This window comes from Gasterosteus aculeatus, chromosome 11 (genome assembly GCF_964276395.1).
Source record: "Gasterosteus aculeatus chromosome 11, fGasAcu3.hap1.1, whole genome shotgun sequence".
NCBI lineage: Eukaryota > Metazoa > Chordata > Actinopteri > Perciformes > Gasterosteidae > Gasterosteus > Gasterosteus aculeatus.
Window position 1 is genome coordinate 7,816,087 of NC_135699.1, and position 22,871 is coordinate 7,838,957.

The 22,871-nt window shown below is 45.2% G+C and overlaps 1 protein-coding gene across 1 annotated transcript; it reads right to left on the reverse strand.

Moving 5' to 3' along the window:
- Positions 1-1,611: 1,611 nt before the first annotated feature.
- rnd2 (Rho family GTPase 2) lies at positions 1,612-21,678 on the reverse strand. Its single transcript, XM_040192036.2, has 5 exons — positions 21,144-21,678; positions 20,640-20,727; positions 6,252-6,361; positions 4,483-4,617; positions 1,612-2,684 (listed from the first exon to the last, which is right to left on the reverse strand). The coding sequence occupies exons 1-5, from the start codon at positions 21,243-21,245 to the stop codon at positions 2,415-2,417; spliced, it is 705 nt and encodes a 234-aa protein (XP_040047970.2). The 5' UTR covers positions 21,246-21,678; the 3' UTR covers positions 1,612-2,414.
- Positions 21,679-22,871: the final 1,193 nt, after the last annotated feature.

Sequence of the window (22,871 nt, forward strand, 5' to 3'; positions counted from 1 at the left end):
GTCCCCTCTCTTTCTCTGCCGTCCCCGGGGGAAACAACCCCATCTGCAAATTGTTGTAATTAGACCAATAGCGTCGGCGATGGCGTGATCCCTGTGGCCGTGGCGTCGGCCCTGTTCCATTCAGGGACACGATGACTGGGCTCTCTGTGCTTGTGCAACTTGAAATGGTGGAATAGAAGAGGAAACTTTTAGGAATGCAGAATCACACCCACAAAGGCCCTCCTAATCCTCCTGCCGTCTCAGCGGTAAAGGGCAAATGGCTGATCAGATTGCTGAAATCGAGGCGAGTCTTCCTGCATTCATAAACCTGCCTGCGAGTGTAAGTAGACTGTCAGGATAAAGTCCGACGCCGCCCTCGTTTTGCAAATGAAGCAGCGGCTGTTTTTGTCTTCATCTCTGTAAGATATACACGTCTCTTTGTTCAACGGACCCCGATACGCGCTCTGTTAAACGCACACGTTCACGCGTTCACAAGACGACTGATGCTCTTAAGTCTCAGTCCGAGCTGTGGGGGCGCCGCGGTTTTCGCGCCCCTGCTGTGGGTGCTAACCTCATTTCCACAGCTCATTTCCTGCCAGAGCAACAACTTCCTCTGTGACTCGTCCGTCCCCAAAATAAATCCCTCCACCCTTTTTCTGCTGGAATGTACCATTTTGAAGATAAATCTTTTTGAGTATAAAATATTCCCCTCTTTGTAGGCTTAAAGCGGCCTCTCCATGTAACAATCCTTCTTCCTCGCATAGGGGTGTTAAATTCTTAAATTCATCTTCTTCAACCGACGTAATACAGACCTACACCTGCTCGAGTTCTTATCCAGGCTAAATACGAGCATATTCTGGTGAGGCTGACACTACTGGTACCCCTTGGTTTATCTCTGGCGAAGCCAGTCACAAAGTAGATTCACATTTTGGGGGGTTTGCGCCCCTCATGTTATGACGTGCAGTAGGTTTCTGTCCACGCTCACCTACTCAGTAAATGCTGTTGGGATACAGCAGCTCGCCAACTTCATAAAAAACAGACTGAAGGCTCTGCTGCCTCAGAGAAACCGTCCACAATAGGACTGACCAATGGACTATTTTACAGGAAGAGCTCAGGGGGGATAAGAAAGGTTTGGAAGGCCAAGTTGTTCCTCTGCAGATGAAAAGTGCTCACACATGACGTCCTCTGCCGAGCCGACAAGGTTTGAAGCTCCCGAGTCTGTCATTTAAAAACACTACTTTAGTGCACCAGTACTGCTGCATTGCAGTTCAATTTAGGGTTGTTTTGCCTGCTGAGAGGTCGACACAGAGTCCACATTACTTTGAAAGACTGACTCATTCCTCAGGCCGCAGTGACGCATGACCTTCAGGGCAACGCGGGAGCACGGAGACGACATCAAAGGAGAAATGGACAGTTCATATATTATATATATTTTACATATATTACAGGTATGGCTTTGGACAGCCATTAGAGGAATGCACGTAGATGGAAGTCCTTGAGAAAAGACTGAGCTTTGGTTGTTTACGGGTGGTCTGTTTATAATCACAGTATTTACATCTCTGATTTAAAAATGGTTCTTTTCCTATTTGGTTGAGCTGCTGCTTCATAGTGAAATGGAAACAAAACAATCCCAACATTTTACGAATTTATTTTCCACAAAGAAACATCTTTTAAAATAGAATAGTTACAACATCAATAACTTCAGTGAATCAAACTGACACAGTTGGAGGTTGTGGAGGAAAAAGCGTGTTTTTAAATGCGCAGAATAAAATCTAAAATGCACTTGTGGTAGAAACGCTCACGCTGACCTTTTACAATATGAGTGTTACCAAATCTCATTACCAGCTCCCAGTGTTAGTTTAAGCAATTATTTGTCTAATCACTACAAACCGCTTTGAGCAATACTTTACATTTCCTATCAGGAACAGCGAGAAGAGAAAGCAACTTCAGACAGCACACGAGAGCAGCAGGCCCCGTGTCCACTGAGCAACGGGTTCAAGGATAACGACAAGCTTCATCTCCAGACGTCCTGCTTCATCATGGTCCTCCTCACATCTGCTCCGCTGTTGCATCACCGCGTTGCCTCCTCACAGTTTCAGGGAACAAACTCTTCTTTAACAGGCGGGACAAGACGGACTTTCCACTTGTGTCCAGAGAGTTGGTCCAATTTTCGGTCATTTTGAAACAACACACGTGTCAACAGTTGAGAATATATATGCACACTTGCAACAAAAACCTTTTAAAAATCCCAAACATTTAATTTCACACTGTAGTGTTTTTTTTTCCCTCTTCCTCTACTGCAGTGCAAAAAATTAAAAAGAAACACTACAAGAATGGAAAAAACAATAAATAGACTTCCTCTGGTTTATATATTTCTGTGCTTTTGTATATACATATATATAGCTATAGATATGGAGTCATAGTGGGACGGGTCTCTACATGAGCACGCAGCTCTTGGCCCGGTCCTTCCTCATGGTCGGGGCCTCGTCTATCTGCTCAGTCCGGACCGGCAGCGGCGGCAGCGGGAGCTGTGACACTCGCTTCAGGCCTCTGCGGGAAGTGCTGCGCTTTATCTGCGGCTTGTGCGGCCGCTGCACCGACGCCACCGTGGTGACGTGGAAGACGTCGCGTACGCTGTTCTCCGACACCTTGGATGTGCACTCCACGTAGGCCACCGCGCCCATCTGTCGAGCTATCGTGCTGCCCTGCAACGCGGAGACAGACGAGGCAAGAAGCAGTTAACAAACAATTAGCAAGAGAGGAAACATTGCATTGCATCTGTAGTGTGCAAAACAATTACAGCATTATATCTGAACAGTAGAGACTAAATGACCCCGAAAGATCCGGGACAAAGATTTCAATCCAAACCGTCGACCGAATGTCAATGATCCAGGAGACAAATGCAGCTCCTCCAGCTGAGGCATGAATAATGTAGATGCTCGGACTCCTCAGTCTGTGGGAACGGATCCCACTTGGCCGCTGTTGACATGGTCTATGCAGCTATTTGGAGAAGATTCTAAACTCTCTAACCGAGCTCCTTGTGCACTGAAGTTCACCCCTGAGTAATGTTACAATATACCCAGTTAATTAGGCGCATAAATTGTTTGCTTGAGATCAAATCGGGCACAAATTAAATTATAAAGTCTCTCTGGCCTTCACAAACCGTATATGTAGACACTTTCACACGGGATGAACCCAGGTGAATGTTAAAGCACGTGAGACTGGGCTGCTTGTCCCATGACGCTAATTTCTCATGCTCTCCAACACAGGGAGCTTTTCATCAACCGTGGAAGTAGTTGGATTTTTATTGTGGCGGTTGACTGAGCCACAAATAAGAAGCAACAAATTCCTAACTTGGTGGCACTGCAGATTCGGATTCAGGGCTGGCGGACGGACAGACCCACAGTCCAGATTGTCGTGACAAGCAGAAAGGCTAGCTCGGATCTTGGGCCGATTTAATGCGGAAATGTCTGGAGTTCACCCAATGGTCACTCTCTGCAGCGACTCCCCAGCTGTTTTGGAATTCAATTTGAGATCAACAACAGGATAACAACACGGGGTTATTGGATTAGCACCAAAGATGTTTTTTTTTTTTTTTGTGCACGGCTCTGGCATCTGCTGTGTGACACACGAATAGTTGCCTCAGATGAAAATAGTAACTGAGGATGAGCCAAACAAGAGTTTAATGTAGACAAGGCATCTATTTTACACCAGAGCTGCTGTATTGCCACTCCATCTTTTGTTTCCATATATTATTTAAATGGATTGTCTGTTGTTTTCAGTTGCTAATGATTATTATTTATTTTTTTGGCTTTGTTTTTAGCCTCCGGCAAGTTCTGAGACACCAGTGAGGAAGAAAGGCTCCTTTGTTCTGAGGGCGTTGGTGGTATGGTTAAAAAAAAAAAAAGCCCCTCCACTTTCTGTGTGTCCAACACGACAGCACAAAATGAACACGCTGAAAGCTGATTAAAATACACCGACGTACAGTTCATCATCCCATCACGCTTTTTCCTCATCGCCTTGGGCTTGGAGGTCATGGCGTCTTTGCACAAAATGGCTCGCTCGTTTATCAATATCCGATTAGCTATTTATGCTGCATTTTGAAAATGCCTAAATCTGCATGAATATTTCATTCCAGGGTAAATGTGTCCTCCACCTGTGCCTCTTCTGTGGCCGTCCGCTATGAGCAACTTTGAATCGTCTTTCAGCTAATTTTGGTCGAGGATCCAACATCTCCCAGAGGGGATTCACACGGCGCTTATGGCGCTGTGGTTCATTGTGTTGCATGAGTCACCTTTCACATCCCTTCTTGTGGGAAGTCGCCTGAACAGCAATACCAAGATGGAATAATTGTGTGTGTGAACGCTTAGTCGCTTTCTAATTTATTTTTTTTGAAAACCTTTTTGTTGTTTTCAAGACCGTTCCTTCTTTTCCCAGGAAACCATCCAAGTCCCTTTCTCATTTGTCTTTTTCTCCTCGCACATCCATCAGCTGAATTCTCACCTGCTCGTGGGTGACCGGTATGAGGCGCTGCTTGGAGAGCTCCCTCAGGGTGCCGACGTCCGTCCTCATGTCCAGCTTGCAGCCCACCAGCACCACTTTGGCACTGGGACAAAACTCCTGCGTTTCCCCCTGCCACTGTTGAGACATGAACCGACAGAGATGTGATCGCTGATTGTACCAAACATACAGCGTAGGGCTGCCTGATTAATGTCCTCTTGATAAAAGACCATTCTTCAGCAAAAAAAAAAAATTAATTGAAAAAGTAATTGCGATGAATGAAAATAAACTGTTTTTCAAAATGTTCATTAATGAACCATTATTCTTTCAATTAACCAGTTAATTATTTGGTCAAAACCTTATTAGAAAGCTGTAAAAATGCATATCATACTTGTAGTGATACATGTATCTTCACATTGCTTGCTTTTTATTTATGCCACCTTTTTTCAGGTTCCTCCAGTACCGGTCAACAAATGTATTTCAGGTTCTGTACAGAAAAGGTTGCGCGGTCTAAAATGTCACTTATGGAACAGCCAAAGCAACATAGTCCCTGCAGGTCAATGCACGGCCGCAGCCGACAGCCCTGAAATATTCCTCATGCGGTGTGCCGAATGCCATGGTGTCTATTCACCCTTTGACCTTTTGAAGCTCCCCCCTACTCTACCGATAATACCCTATCAAAAGCTTTGATTGTTGAACTCTCCCTCCTCCCCCAGCTGTCATGCAGAAACCTTGGTTTTGCTTGTTTTTAGAGGTCAAGAGTCTAATTTGGGACGGTGATTGTGCAACAGGTTTTCCACGTGCCCCGGAGTTTAGGAGATTACCAGGGTGACATCAAGGGGTCAGGGTTCATGGCAGCCCCTCCGCCGAGGGATATATGGGAAAACCAAAGGCTTGACGGCAGCTCTGCTTGCCCCTGTTGACAGAGCGCGCTGAGGCTTGTGAGGTATATGTGTGAGTTTAAAAAACAAACGTGCCTCGGGTCAGATCTACAAAGTCTGCGACGGGCATTTTAGCAGCCCCCCCTCGGCGCCCCTAAACGCGTCAATGGGCGGGCCGTGGGAACTGTCCTTGGGCCACATGGAGTGCATTTCAAAGGCAAACACGCACACATGGCTTCAAGATGAGGGACCTATAAAAGGTGCGGGCGTATTTTACTATGACACCCATGCACGCAAACACACACGTTGGGTGTCTCTATTGCCACTAGCTGTAAAAACCCTTCCACGACCACAATCCTGCACTGCAGCTACACCGCCAACCCGTATTCTACTCCGGCATCGCAGCGTCTGAACAGTAGGCGCCCTTACAAATTTCAAGGGCCGGCATCTGGCCATCTGCTCTGGACAAAAACTAGATTATATTTTCCAACCAATTGTGGACTGCCTGCAGAAGGGCAATTTAAGCACTAGTCAGCGGACTATGCAGCAGCTCCTCTTTGACATGGCTGACGTGCCTTTATTGGCGTATGTGATATTCTTCTGATGCAAAGCCTCGGCTCTCATTCTTCACTCTGACCTTCCGTTCCACAGAGGCACAAAGGTCAAGTGTCCACAGACTTTTAATGAGATAAAGGACCGAGAGGCTCCAACCTCTGTGCTGATTTGCTCTATTGTTGAGCCATGGAAAAGCAAGCTGCTGCTGCTGCTGCTGAGTGGCACAATCAGGGAGAAACCGATTTATTTCCAGCTAGTTCTCCAGTGTCACAGCAGATATTAAAGGCTGATCCAAAGTGTTGAGTGGAGTAGATAAAATTAAGAAAAAACTCCGACCTTTTTTATGACACTGTCCAACGTCTCCGGGCGACTGATGTCGAAACAGACGAGAACTGCATCTGAGTCGGGATACGCCAGCGGCCTCACGTTGTCGTAATAAGAGGAACCTGCAGGAACACAATAACATAAATGGTATTAACATTATGAATTTCTTCATCCCAGCCATATGGCTTACTTTGTCAATTCTAAACGTGATGCATATCTGTGGAATGTCATCTAAAAGTCAATAGTACGTGGAGAGCTCGTAAAAGCCGAGGCTGTGACCTAAACATGAGTGTGCTGCATCCTGAATGCTCCATGCACTTGCAAATGAGTGTTGATCGTAACAGTTGTGTTTACATATTTTGAGTATCTTGGTCTCTTGGTCTTCCACACAGCCGTGGCCTAACTTTTTATCAGAGCACTTCATGAGGAATGTTGAGGCGTTACTCAGAGCAGCACACATAACCCACTCAAAAGGGAATTATAGAGGGTTGAAGAACGGAAGACTGGCGCATACAATCCATGATCACCTTCAAAGAGCAGCAAATGCGATAGCACAAAGGCCAAACTAAAGGTTGAACCCCTTAATTCTGCCAAATCAACCCTCTTCCTGTCTCTCTTGCAAATGGTCCTTTTATATTTTTTTTAAATGCAAAAACTTCTTTCCAGTTTGATATTCACATGCACTCGTACTTCTTTCCAACTTTCCCACTTTTTTTATATCTGTACGTTGATCACATTTGAAGGCGGCGTGGTGCCTCTGTACTTTCACAAGCTGCTCGGTTTCATGGGTCCTGCTCTCTTACAGCTCTCATTAGGAGGCTTGTAAAAGTAGCTGGGCTCTCTCTCTCTAGAGTTGTGGTTGTGGTTGTGGGCACCCTCCTTCCTGCCTCCCCTGGGAATTGTAAGAGAACTGAACTCGTACATTGGAATAACCAAAGCACCTTGGCTGAAAAAAATTTGGAAAATTTCCCACATCTTACAATTGCTAGAAATGTACATGAATCTGTGAATCACATGTTTGAATGTTGCATATATTCATATCATAAGATAACGTTATTATAAAATCTCTTAAAGCCACACTAATGCGAACAATGCAACAGCCTGCACGTTAAAGACTCATGCCTTCTGTGCCTCCAACTGAGAAAAAAATGAAATAATTGTTTACATTTAGTTTCTCCCCAAAATGCACGTTGCCATGAACCGCTCGCTAAAATTCTAGATGCTTATGAAATCTTCCAAGACTTAGAAAGAAATATGCATTACGCCCTCTGCAGTAGGCCAATCACACTCTAGTGCTTGACTTGTATGTCATGATAGTTGTAAGATAACTATATATAGTTATCTATCTTACTACCATCTACTATCATGACATACAAGTACTAGGTTACAAAATGTTGCACTATTCATTTAATGAAACTCTATAACGTAAAATGTTATCCAAGCAACGTTTGTACAACAATTCAAGCAATGTACTGATATTGTTAATAATTGATTTGATAGTGTTTGGTATGTAACATAATAATGATAATGATAATGTAACAACCATTGCTAAATTGCTGCTAATGGCGAAATATTTTGTTAAAGTGTTTGAAGTTTGATCTTTGCATTATTTGAAAATGAATTGTAATCATATTGTCAGTAAATGTTGAAAGAATAAATGTGATTTTAGCCCGCCATTTATGGTACATTATCCAGAATTCCCAATGCCGTCATCGTCTTAGTAACACAATATTGCTGCTGTTTTGTAATGCTGAAAGAGCAGGACTTGTGTGTGTGTGTGTGTGTGTGTGTGTGTGTGTGTGTGTGTGTGTGTGTGTGTGTGTATATACACACACTGAAAAAATGCCGAGTTGAACAGTCAGCAAAGCACACATTGTACGACAGAGAGCTGGGATTGGTAGTGGTCACACATGAGGTGCTAAAGCTGCTGAAGTTGGTATGTATCACAGAGCAGCAGAGCATACTGGGGTTGGAGCTCAGGCGGATGTAGAGGTGGAGAGGGGACAGAAAAGATTTAATGACTTTGATGCTCGGACGAGGGCATGTGCAGAAGCATGAGATGATGAGAAGCAACTACGGAATAACAGCAGAATCCAGATGATGGGGAAGAGTTGTCCGCTGAGCAATGTGTACAGACTGTAAAGCCCTCTGAGGCAAATTTGCGATTTTGGGCTATACAAAATAAAACGAATGGAATCGAACTGTACCAATGGTCCTTGTTTGACTTAAGATTTAATTAGAGGCTGAAACAAGGTCAAAAGGATTAATTTGTCAATTCCAAAGATCAGAATGATTGGCAGGTCGGGGTCACAAGACCTTGACCCCGAAACAGCAATTCATGGCCCTTTTTGCCTTGAGCGACAAAGAAGCTACCTCAGGACTTTTGCAGTTAGAAAAAAAAAAAATCCTCTGAAGGTGAAAAGAGGAAAAAAGTGCTGTATTCAAAGCAAGCCGAGCTGGCACAAATAAAAGCTGATCACCAACAATCAAGAACATGAAGGGGAGGAAGAGGAGGAGGGGGACAAAACCGCATTCTCTTTGTGAAATATATCACCTCCACCACCTGAAAGGGACTCATACACCTTCCAGCTAAGAGACATGGCCAGAGATAAAAGAGGACATAGCCGAAGAGGAGGGGAGGAGATGGGCTGTGCAGAGGGTGGTTTGGGTGGGTAATGAAAGTGCTGGACTCTGCAGGACAGATCAAATGAAGAGGTATGAGAGCTCTGGGTTGGCTACTGGTGAGGCTGGACGGTGCCCATTCGCTGCGAGGTGTAACAAAAGGTCAATTGAATTTGAGACCAAGCCAGAAACCACGAGATGGATGGAGCAGGAGTGCTGAAGGGAGGGGGCGCACAGCCTGGCAGGAACCACTGAAAACCATCACGGCCGACAGGGAGTGGGATGCTGCCACGTCGCGCCAAGGACGGGCATAAACCACGCCTCGCAAAACCGTCTCGACCGTTAGCATTAGCCTGATTTAGCACCGGCGACCTCCCACAGTGGAAAGTGACATTCTGTAATTGCAGCGTCGTGCAGGAGTGACAGAAGCGAGTGGTGACGGGAACGCTAATGTACAGTAATGAAGCTTGAGGGTTGCTGGTAGGACTTGATTTAGGCCCACTGTCACTTGAGACACTGAGTTCCCTGCAGGGACAATCTGTCTCAAACACGATAGCGCTACATTCTCATTCTGTAATAATTTTATGAGGACAAACAATTAATTATAATACGGGTGGATGAAATCCAGCGTTCTGATGGGTTGAGAGTCAGTCACGAGGGGTACAATATTGGGCGATGATGTACAGTTGATGTTCACGTTGACCCAAGCGTTCCATATCACTGCGCACTCTGCGATCGCTGGAAAAAAATGTGGGCATACTTTTAGCTACAGAGAACAATTCAGGTGGACGTCATGAGCAATGTGAATGAATCCGATGGTGCGAGATCTAGTAAGGAGACCTGGGATGTCTTCAGACGACGTCCTAGCTAATCATCAACCAACTCTTGGTGCTAGACTAACAAACGTGATGTTCCCAATGCAACAGCAACACGTACAGGGACTATTTTCTCTAGGCTACCGAAATGCAATATTTGGTGGTTACAACTATTTTGTGCTAACACGCAGCTATTTACTTACTATTTATAATGTCTCTAACCGTATTATAAAAGCGATAAGGTACTCAGAGCAGTACTTCATCGTCAATGTTACTGTTCAAAAGGTTCGCCGCAACACCCACAAAATCACAAATGATGCAGTTAAATGGGAAAGATTCTTTACAAAACCTGCAACATTGAGTGTGCGTGTAACAAAGCCTTCCAGTCCTCCTGTGTATTCATTTGCACCATCACAGCAGCCATTTTCTCTATATCTGTTGCATGCTGATTGCAGACACGGCTAAAGAGTAAACCATTATGAGCGAGCTCGGAGGAATAGTCATTGCCTTGAGGCTGTGATGTGTTCACGCAGGGATTCAACATGAGCTCAATAGGCGGCCTAGACATTCTGGAAAAAAACACCCTTGCACACAGACAAAGGCAGGGTACAAGGAAACAAACACTGTCTCAAATGTCGATAAATAAACAAAAGCTGTTGGTGTGACTGAGTTAGTCGAAAACCCTTAAACACAACGCATTCAGCGCCGCGTACCCGGCGTCTTTTGTTCTTCTCTCACAGCTGTTTTCCTCTTGAAATGCACCTTCAAAGCAAAGGCGAGGCATTTCAAGTTGGGATGGCCGAGTGTCATAGCAACCCTGAGGGATGCAAATGGCTTCTTTGTGAGGCCCTGAAAGGAAGTGAGGAGGGAAGGGAGCAGGAGAGCGAAGGCGAATCGTGGAGGGAAGCGACCCCGGTGCATTGATTATTAGAGGTGACTAAAAGCAGGAGGAGAAGAGGGTTGGTGCTCCAATCGTTTAAAAGGTTGAGCGGACTTTTCATTTAAGATTTGGTCTGTGTTGGGAACCGTTGTTGTTTCTCCTCAATCAAGGTTCTTTTAAAGAGACTGCTGCCAAGACGTTCTTTGCGAGGAATGTACGAAGGTACTTTGACCCAGTGTACTAATCTTTTTCTTGTATGAATGTGGGAGCAAGAAGTTATTGTTAAAGTCTAAGTTCAAATACATTTTTCCATTGTACGATGTTCTTCCTGGTCCATAATAGCAGAGCGGATAGACTGTACATTTCCTTTACCTGTGATGGAACTTCCAAATGGCCCTCAAATTGAAGATTGTATTTCTGAAATATTGAACCTAGGAGAGGATATTGCCATTTTTAGATGCATGAAGTGTTTGTCAGGTATCCGGTGAAATGCATAAAGTCTGCACAGACATTATTATGTACCACAGCCTCAAAAATGGAGCTCGGGGCATTAAATCTAAACTTGATGCAGTGAAACAAAACATTAAAAAAGCCTATGCTGAATGAACCTCAGCTGGCCTGGACTCTATACTGGGGCTTTCATCTTTGGTTAGTCTGTGAAATAGGCTGCACATGTGCAAAAATCACACACACACACACACAAACCGATAAAGCTGCTGATCTGCAATAGAGATGCCTGTGTCAGGTTTTCAAAGGCATTAGCACACAGCCGGGACAGTAAAGGTAGAACCAGGTTAAATGGCCATTAACCTGCAGCCTCCACAGAGGGGGGTATTGATCAAAGCTCCCTGTTCTTTCCCTGCGGAGGAAGTGGCGCCTTTTGAAGGGCGCACAGCAACTTCCACGCGTCTGCTCTGCGCCGCGCGGCCGAGGACTCGACGCCTGTGTCTGTCGTTGAGAAGCTGGGTCGACCACAGCGCCGGCAGCACGGGCGAAAAGCGGACGGAGCGGCATTACTGTCTGCTCGTCCCAAGGGGCGTGGAGATGGACCAGTGTGCACGCTTTCAGTTTCTCCTCCCCACGCCGAGCCCCTCTTTCATAACCACAGACACACACTCTCTCAATCCACATCAGAAACTGCTTTGAATTCCCTCTCCTGCTGTCTGATCTCTCTGTCCTGTCTAAGGCTCTGGTTCATGCCGCCTTCGCTTTTAAAGATCACTGCACTTCGTATGTCGATTTCATTTGTACCCATCATGTCTTTTTAATTTTCTCTCTCAAAATGGAAGAAGATGACCTCTGATGTGGCATTATCTGCTGGTGCACCGTTCTGTGGTCCTTAATGCCGTGGAGATGCTCATGTGTTTAAGTTTGTGTAATGAAGTCAAGCAGCCAGCAGATCCAGGCAGCACACGCAGTTTCCACCTGTTCCACCGGTTCCTCAAGCTCAGCACCTCCTCGTCAAAGCTGTTTGACTGTTTTGACAAGATCCATTGAATCAGAATTAATAATAATATCCCCAAGTGTCCTTTCTGGATGTTTTTTTTTGTCTCGTTGCTCCACTTGGACGCATGAAAGCAGAAGATTTCAAATGGCTAGTTGAAATTTCAGCCAACATGAGTGAGAAAAGTTAGTGAGTGAGATAAATAGGGCAGATAAGTAAGAGCGCAGTGTCGAGTGTCAAGTTGTTATGAGGAGGAGTTCTAGAGAAAGCGTTAAGCCTCAACAGTTGAATATATATATATATATATATATATATATATATATATATATATATATATATATATATATATATATATATATATATATATATATATATATATATATATTGTGTGGAGTTTCCTGCCAGCATTAGACGCCAACTCATATTCTTTGTCCAAGTGTTGGTGATTTCCGTGGCACAATGAATCACACTCTGAAAAGCTACCAGCCCGCCTCAAAGACCACCGTCACTTCACATCTTCTTCTGTTCCATTTCACATGGAAAACCGCAGAGATCACACCCTTTATTTCCCCCTCCTACACATTTTTCAATCTCAGGATTTTCATTAAAACTTGTAATAACAGTGACGGAAGCTTCTCTGTCCAGAGCTGTATGTCTGATATGAACGAAGATGTGACAATATCCAGACAGCATGTGCAAGAATAGCTTGTGAGTGGAAAATGACGTCCTCGACTCCACTTCCTCCTCCCAAGTACATCTCTATCACGGTGCTATCTATCCCAGCCCACTCTGATGCCCCCCGGGGAGACCGCCAGGGAGACATGCTACTACTTCAAGTGCAATTTCAATTCCACAAAAGCAGCAGCGGCGCCAAAGAGAGCGCATCGAATCTTGTTTATAAACAAAGTCAGCCATAAATGATGAAATCTGTCAAATGTGTGTGTGTGTGTGTGTGTGTGTGTGTGTGTGTGTGTGTGTGTGTGTGTGTGTGTGTGTGTGTGTGTGTGTGTGTGTGTGCGTGTGTGTGTGTGTGTGTGTGATAGCGAGCCGGGTGCAGGTAGGGAGTGGAGGGTGGAGGTGAAAGACGGCCTCCCTCCCCGTATCCCCTTACACTCGGATGGGTTGCAGATGGATGCTGGAAGGGTTTTGCTCCCGTGGTGGGGGGTATAAGCAGAGACGGGGGGGCACCCGAACCCGTCAGGGAGGCTGTTTTGAAGTGAACTTATGAACGGTGCGGAGGCACCGTTATGTGTTACTGTATTCAGAAAGTGCTGAAACTTGTGTTAGATATTAAATTCAATTTGTACCACGTTAGGGCACTTATAAGTAATATCAGCATAACTATTGATCAAGTGTGAGTAAGGATCCTTGACTTACTAAATATGATGTTTCTCAAATAAATGTACTATTCGTTGGGTTTTTATTGATTTAGAAAGAGGAAACATTGTTATTCCTTTTGGATATCTGGTGCATGTAAGCTTGGTCATCCGTCACAGGGCTTTATCCGGAAATATGACAGCGTCAAACTGGTGGTTCTTAGTGTAAAGTCAGTTATTCCTAATCAAACACAAGAACCGTGTGTTTGATCATGTCCATCTGCCTTTGAAGTGACTACATTTGAAATATTTTACTTTCTAGTTTGTTGATGCCCTTTGCATCGTGCCGTATATGTTACTTAAAGTCAATCAAGATATAAGAATAGATAAAAGCACTCTATTAAATCCCCCGCAGGACTTCTCAAATCGCCATATGTAACCGCGTGTTTAGCATGTGACATGAGCGCTGCATTGCGTCACTGTGTCTGCATCCCCGCGGACCACAGTAGGTCAAGTCCCGAGGGTGCCACCGACAACCCTCGCTCACAGCAAAAAACCTTGAGGGCGGGGGGGGCTCGGGTGGGAAAAGCACAGATGTACACTTCTCTTTCGGTCCCCCCTTCTGTCCCCTTCTGCAGTTTTTCAATCCAGTGAACACTCGCCTCCCGTGCTTTTCACTCCGGTTCAGCCCCTCATTCCCCCAATCGTTTTACCCCCCAGGCCAAAGCAGCTGCCGTGCTTTCCAGCCTCATTGTCTTCCGACTCCCACCCCAGCGGCCCAGATCAGCCCAGATCAGCCCCTGTTACGCCTCTGGTCAGCTGAGAAACCATGGCAGGGGTCACGGGGGTCAGAGCTGTTGGAATTCCCATACACAAATTTATTCAATCACGCACATGCACACACACACACGTGAACACGCACTTCCCTTGCATCCAATATTCAAATGATCCAATATAATTAATAACATTGTTTCTCTAAGTTGCCTTAATTACCTATTTCTAATCCTCATTTTATCCTTTTCTTCTGTCATTTTATAGTGTCATTTTTGTCTGATAGAAGCCTGGTATGGAAAAGGTTTAAGACTGAACTCGTACCCTAACTGAGCGCACATCGAAAGCCTTAAGCGCGCTTCTTTTCTTCACCCCCGTACGAAAGGACTCTCAATTCTTCCCGTTTCCATTGGCCTATTAAGTAATCGTAGCCAAAAGCCACATACAGCCTATCAGCAGAGTGCAGCGTATTTCGGCAGTAAGACTGCAGATTATGCTTTATTTGCCTGGTGGTCGGCGTTAAGCTGACAGTATGCGGGCGCTGAGATGTCGGCTCATGGCTGTACCCATGCTCACATTTACAGGCTCTTCTGACGGAGATAAAGAGATGGAAAGGGAAGTGAGGCGGTCCCTGGGGGGCCTCGGGGGAAGTGCTTGTTTTATTGTTTATGGGCTGGTGGACATGTGGGACACTCGGGACCTTCTGTATCGCATTTATAAGCATGCCAATGAACGTGGCGTGCAGGTGGCAGGCTGCACTTAGGTGTGTCAGCAGAGGTGTCCATGCAAGTGTGTGTGTGTGTGTGCGTGTGTGTGTCACAGTGCCGCTGATACTCGGTGATGTAATTACAGGTTGTGTGTGTGGCTTTCATGCAGCACTTCTCACCGCCCCATCCCCTGCTCTGCACGGCCCCTCGCTGCTGGTGACCTGAACGCCTCGCTTCAGAAGCCGTCTCGTCTAACCGGCTATCAGAGATGGGAAACAGTGACGAGGGAAGAGAAGGATGGGAGTGGGAGGGGCGGCGGGGGGGGGGGGGTAAATAAATACAGAAGAAAAGATAACTGACACGCTCCAGAGAAGTTGCTTAAAGATTTCCCCCACATGAACAATCCTTCTGCTCCGGCTCCCTTTTTGTCACGCAGCCATTTCCTCTTCAGTTTGTTGACCCTTTTTTTGTAATAGTGTGTGGATATGATCCGCATACTGAGCTGCAGGGGTGAAGCACAGCTGCTTGCCAGCTCGATAAACCGAGGCTCGTAGTGGAGCAGATAGGACTGCTGGCTGTACTCCAGAGTTCCTGTCACACAAAACCCACTCGGAGAGTCGGGGTGCAATCGAGTGCAGCGCTGTGCATGAGACCATCATCATTCAAGTAATCTAGAGCTGGAGACCGTTTACAAAGAGGATATGAAGGGAATGTCTGTAACACTGGAGGGATTTTAAAATACTAAACTTTATCTACAACATGAGATATTTCTGTAAGTGCCAATTTAATTATATACGTTCAGGTGAATTTGAGCATATTTTGTTATCTGCAAAAAACATTTGAGCAACTTGCTGAAAGGAGAACCGGGACATTTCAGGCACTTGGTGACATTTTTCTTTTAAATTGAAATGTATTCATTCGTATGTAAGACGGGCTTGTTATTCCTGATCATGGGAGTAATCAGTTCAAAAGTCACTAAAATCTGTGGCTGTAAAATGTGAGGTATGTTGTTAAATTCACACTATTATACAATTAAAGTCTGCACAATTACTTCACCACACACAGCTCTTGCTGTTAAGTTTCTAATATGCAAATCGCTTTGTGGGCTCCAACCATTAACTGTAATCCCCGGGATTATCGGCCGCAGGCTGCTAGAGAGGCTGCAGGCTCGACCAGGGGGGGTGAGCGTCGTGGAGAAGCCAGAATACGTTCCCAACCATTTTTCTGTCAAGAACTTTACCCACTCTGTCCAAAAATAGTGACTGTACCAGTTACCAGTAACGGTCTGTGGGAGCGGCGACCTGGACCAAAGGCCCAAGTGCCAACCTCTCCAAATCCAACAAGTCCAATAACTGTGTAAACAACTAAGAAATGTAAGACCATGTCGATGTGACAATTAGTCCATTCATTGTGGATTCATATTATTGTAAAAAAAAAAAAAGTATTTTGGGGTGTTTTCAACTTCTGTCTGAAAGGAGGGAAGCAAATGAACCAACATTTGAGTAAAGGCAGTCTTTCTAAATTAATCAAATGTGTTTGTTTGTTTGTTTGTTTAATTTCCTTAAATTACAGTATTTCAACAGCATGCACTAGCATCTGATTACTCATTACCCAAATATGTCATGCACCAGTTCTTCCCCAGTGCAGGGGAGTGCCTTCCAGCCCGCTATGCATCATCAATACAGGTTTCATTTAGGCAGTTATTGCCCTGGGCTGGTTGGGTGAAGACTGGGAACAACTTGTAATGCAACTTTCAGGGCTCAGGCTTTGTGCATGTGTTCCATTGTGTGAACAGACGTTGCAGGGGTTTTTGTCATCCTCCCTTTGGAGGATGCTGACAAAAATAAACATAAAAGGTACAATTACAGTCTCTGGTTAAATAATCCGCTCCCTCACCAGTGAGTTGCAGCCACCTAAACGTAATCTAATTCTTTAATTGTAGATTAGAGAAAAGAGAAAGAAATGTTTGTTTTTTTAATTATTTAAAGTAGGGGTGACATTACGAACAAACTCAACAATCGCGTTATCTCCCGCGATCAGTGCCGTCGCTACTCGGGTCAGACAGCCCTTTTCCTGAGCGTTCTCTGGCTTCAGTGAAAGTTTGTGTACTCTGCATCGTGGCTGCAGCTCACTCACTCACTATTAAAGATTAATATAGCGTAAAGGCTTGAAGAATAGGAAGCCCGCTGAACTCGACGTGTTTTTACGGGCCTCTGGATGCCCTGCTGGTCCACTGCGCTGAGAATGTGGAGTTTTTGCAGAGAAGACTCTGGGAATGTTGGACGGTCCGTTAGAGAGAAGCGAGACAGCCAGACTGTGACGCAGAGCGAGGGCCGGCATGGGACGTGCGTTGCACACTCGCAGTGTCGTGTTGTCGTCTCGAGTCAAAAGCAATCACAACTCCGACTGCGAAAAGTCAAAACAGCCTTGAGAAATAATCCAAAAATAAAAACATTAAGCGAGCGGATTCAACATAAAATGTGGCTCTGAACACTGTGGAAAAGTTTTATTCAAAGAAATATCTTGATATTTGTGACATTTTCAGATGAAAACATTTTCTTTGTGCTCTGTTATTGACTGTTTACCACACAAGTGCGTCACGCCGAATGTGGCCAGTTCATGGAAGCTTTTACATTTCACTGCACAGCAAGTGATGCGTTTCATGTTCCCAGCGGCGGCGGCAGCACTTTGTTTGGAAATAAATGGATGGGGGGAAAAAAAAAAATAGGGAAACTGAAACCAACATCGCTAATCAGCCAAAGAACCTCAACAAAAACTCATTACACTGACAAAAACATCTCTGGACAACAGTGATGCTTGAATGACCAGGCGGTCTCTGGGAAGTGCAGAGGAGGGGGAACCACAGAGCGAGCGATTCGTAGGAAAGATTTCAACAAAAGAAGAAAGCAAAACAAGATTCCTGGGGAGAGCCACTTGAAAGCACACTGGAGCGTGACTGAACAGAAAGTAAGAGTTCCAGTTTCATGTGAGAATCAGGGAAGGCATCAGAGAGGCGGCGCAGAGGGGAAAAGCAAAGAGACGTGAGTGTACTGTAGGAACTTTGGGGAAACCCGGGCTGTCATGACTTGCTCTGCTGAGGAACAGCACGCCTCTTAGCGGGGTATTATTCTACCGGGAATCTTTCCCAGGAACCCTTTCCATATCGGGTGGAAGGGAGGAATGCAGTCGTGCCTCAGGCTCTGTGAAACCCCTGACCGGCTGACTACCAGTGAGCCCGCGAGCGTCCGCGGGAATCACTAATGACTCCGAGACAAGCTATCACCGAGCCACATTGACATTGTGACCACTTAACAGCCTGCACCCCTTTAAAAGCTCCATTAGGTTACGAACGCACGCAACGCCTGAAACAGACCGTCTATTACTGTGTCGTGCACATTTACGCTCGGTAATGACCTCAATTTCGATAAATACCTCACCGCGGTTCCCACCCATCCTCAAGGGCTGGTCCTTGTGGAAGAACCGGTTTGATGACACCAGCCTAACAACAACAACAGCAGCAAGAGCCGGGAGCATTTTTCCGAGGAAAGGAGACGCAAGCTCTTTTTGAATAGCCGGGCCGAGGAAAGAAATCCATATCGCTGTGTGAACGGAGCCAGACCACCGCAGGCCGGCGCCACCCTCAATTAAAACGGCGGCAATATTTACAAAACTTGGTGTTTAGAAAATAAATAAGTAACTATATCCAGGGGGGGGTCTTAAGAAAAGCAATTGATTGACACAACTGTCCAGGGTGCTGTAGACTGCAGCCTCCCATAAGACGCAGATTCATTTCTTCTCAAAATAGCAGGTAGTGACGTGTTGGTGACGTTGTGGCTGGTTGATGAAAGGCAAAACGTACGAAAAGGGAAAAGCTCCGTGGGCATCGCTGCTCTACTGGCACTCAACAACAACAACAACAACAACAGATAGGTTCCTCCATTTGGGTCTCTGAAAAGGTCGGAACCGTCTGACGGCTTGCAAGCGGCCCACAAAGTCAAAACGAATATTACCAAAGTTTAACTTTAAGCCAAATCATGTCTGTCACACACACACACACACACACACCTTCCCGCCAGGCGTAAATCCACTAATCGCAGCGATTACATTGAAATAAAATGGTTTCTCAGTAAATTATGGTGGTACCATGCTTGAGAGCCTCAGCGCTGAATTTGTGGTGCTGGTGAACATGAAAGAAATAATCACAACAACGCTAGAAAGGGGCAGGAGAGTGGCAATAAACAAATCAGAATCCAAAAGCCATGGGAGACATACTATTTTCTTCAGATGGAAGCGTTTTTTCAGTGCGAGCCAATTATTTTTCTTGTTGAGAGAAAATATGAACATCAGTGTTTGCTCTGAATCGGAGAAAAATGGCGTTGCACAAAAGACCTTCTAAACACACACACATACAGGAGCACACGTTACCAAACACACGTTTGCCCCGTGGCTTTGGGTGACGACGTGTTTGTTGTGGGGTGGGCGGCTCCCGGGTGAAGATTAAAGACCAACGCTGCCAAAGGTGGTTTGGTTTTTTTTAAGATGGACAGAAGCACAACACTCCCACGACATCATTAGGCTCCTCCAGCCCAGAGATAAGGAACTCTCCTAAGTTGTTGCCCCGGGCCCCAGAGGACCCTGACCCCCGACTGACAGGCTCAAGCAGATTTACTCCCCGCGTGGACACGGGGTCCAAAGAAAAAACAACATTCTTCCACTGACGGGCCACGTGACACAAAATACTCCCATCATTTCTTCTGGACGATGGTTTTAGTTTTATGTTTGGGAATGTTTATCGCGGAGATTCCTTATTGAGTCCTGTGACTGGCCGACCGTGTCGCCGGTCAGACGGCTGCAGCCTGAGATGACAGTGATGAGCCGCAGATCTGCGGGTAGCACAGAGCGGTTAATCCCTTCATGCCGACCGAGTGGGCTTTAGAGCAGACGCGGGACTTGTCCTGGCAGCGCGGGGCCATGAACGTCTTCCTTAGCGAGAAGCAAATTCCCTCACTGAAGCCCAATCACACAGACGCTCAGTCACATGACAAAGCGGGGACGATAAGTCGTCCAGGAAATTTCCCGGGCCGATGACACCACGCTGCCGAGGTGGATTCCTTTCTGTCGACATCGTCCGCAGTGAATTCCATTTTGTGTAACAACATGTTTAAATTTGACATTTTTGAACGAGTGGGGATTTTATTCAGGTTGAGAAAAGCTCCTCAAACAACAGAAGTCACTAAAACTATAAATTGAGACCTTGATAAATGAATCTGAGAAGGACTCTTCCTAAATTCAATTATTTAAAGGATATGGGACTATGAGGTCAGCAGTGCGAACTCCAGGAACACCGCCCTCTCTATGTTAACCATTCTTTAACAAATTCGTAAAGGGAATACAACTTCATTTCAGAGCTGACAAAGGAAACCAAACACGACATCTCCCACATGTCAGCAAACCTCATTTCATCACACTAACACATTTAGGGCAGTTAATGGTCCCTTCAGGCCCATCCTGTCTCAATTATCCTCGCCCTCATCCTATACCCCCCCCCCCCCCCCCCCCCAGCAGGCGCCTGACGGGGTCAGAGCACGGGAAGAGCCCGCCACACACACACACACACACACACACCTTGGACAGCACAGTGGAGGAGATAAAAGACAACAAGCATGGGTAACAGATGCCGATTCTAAAATCTAGAAAAACAAAATACATCCCTCTGGAGTTGGCAAGGTCAAAGCAATTTGTCTCGGAGACGACTTTGGAGAGAGAGGCTTTGCCAGCAATCCTCCCACGGTGGGGGGGGAGGCAGAGGGTTGTGCGTGTGGACGGAGTCATGAAATTGTCTTACCTGACGTGTCCCACATATTCAGCTCTATCCGGTGCTTGTCTATCTCAAAACTGGCAGTGTAGTTTTCAAACACCGTCGGCACGTAGTTCTGGAAATAAGGGATTTATTTCAGTTATCCAATTAAGACGGAGGAGATAAGCGTGTGTTTACACAGCCACGAGCTGCAGAAGAGAAGTCTGGTGAAGAAACGACATTTGAAATGATGTAGCAAATATAATGGCATAAGAGCAAGTCATGTACTCCAATTGTGGATATTTTAGAAATATAATAATGAAATGAAGACAGATGAAGACAACGCTTTAAAGTTTTAAACAAATAGCAGACACAATAAAAGTCAATTTAGTCAACTTAATAACAGAGATTTTACAGGCATTCATCATAGTTCTGTCTCCAAAAAGCGCTTTGTTGATTTAACAGTTCTGTCTTTGGGCAGGTGGACGTAACCTGCTGAACGCGTCCTGAAGTTGAATTGCTTTTTACTCCAGACTTTTGATATGGACCTACCTCCGGATAGCAGTCCTTGGCAAAAACGTGCAGGAGTGCCGTCTTCCCACATTGCGTGTCCCCGACCACCACAATCTTACAGCGGCTGCCCAGACCGTCCATGGCTCGTCCGTCGGAGGTGTGCTGTTGACACGCGGATGGATTGCATCCAGTATCCAGCGTACCGAGGCGCAGCGGAACAGAAGCAAATACAAGCGCCGACCCTCCGACGCCCACCTCCCCCCCGGTGCGCTTTATCCAGCTGCGTCCCTCTTACGCGCAGCTCCCCGGGTCCGGCTGATAGACGGTCTGTGTGGATGACTGACCGACCGACCGAAACCACACGAAGGGACGCGCACAGCCGCCTGGAAACTCCGGCGGTTTGGTCGCTGGCCACGCCTTCCTAACGTGCACGCGTGCACCTCATCACTCAGCTGTAATAGGTTCGCTCTGATGTGTCATTGCGCGCGTTGTTTTTGTCTCCTTATATATGCTTGTAATATCTTCGTTATAAGACTATATTGTTGTGCTTCGGGAGTTCGTTCTTTGGCTGTGCGTCTTTATTGGGAATCATTTTTCATAACGTCAGAATTGCGTCTGTGGGACAAGAGTCAGTGCGTGTATTTGGACCCTGCACATACTAATACTATATGATATTTAATTATATGAAACTTTGTATTTGACTCCCTATACAAGAGCTAAGGAGAGCCAATTAACCACCTGGGCAGGTATTATTTTAAACTGTGATATTTCACAGGTCAAACCAGTTACTGCACTAGACATTTCGTGTCAGTGGTTGAAATCAGTGATTTATTGACCAAATAGTTATTACTGAAAATAGGTGATCGGGTTGGGTCAGTACTGGATAGTTTGATGCTCTGAAGCAGGGAGGACGAAAGAGATGGAAGTTTTTTTAATTCAGTGTATTCTCCTTTAAGTAGTTAAAATAATAAGTAATTCATGTTCCGTAAATAGGCTTTTAAGTAACTTCAACATTAGTTTCAATACAGAGTTGTCTGTTTATCCCATTATGAATAAATATTTTTATTATCACAGTTTGGAATGCGGCATAAATAAGACACATAATATATATATATATATATACTTCTTGATTTAGTGCCAGCATGACCTCCTAATAGAGATACAATAAATGCTTAGATAGACTGAGATAAAATAGTCCATCAAATTAAGTAGTTGGAGCTGACTGGTCAGCCTTTATGAGGCTCGCAGCCTTGCATGGAGCACTTGATCCTTGTAAGTGCCCCACTGAGGAGTTATTGGTTTTGTGAATGAGATAATTAGATGACTTGGCACCACGCGCCAGACGAACACTGAGTCATGTTGTTTCCCCCGAAGATCGATACCGCCGCCTCCTGGACACAAATTGAAATGACATCCTATTCACTTTAGAAGTAGAAAGTTAAAGTGGTATTTAGGAAACAATAGCTAGATAAGCAGGTCTCGTATAAATAAATAAAAAAGAAAATACGCTTTCAAAACATGTTTTTATACAGTTTGATTTAGTTGCGAATGGTTTGTGATGTGGTTGGATTGTTGGGAGGGCCCTGGTGGTAGCAGGACTCATTTCCATCGGCTGAGTAAATAAACACTTTTGAAATATAAATGTAACAAGAATAATTATTGTATAAATATATGGCGCTTTGTACTTTTTTTTATGCATTTAATTGTCTGTTTTAAGTCTGTTTTTTCAAAGAGTAAGTATAAATATGAAGAAAATATTCATTGTTC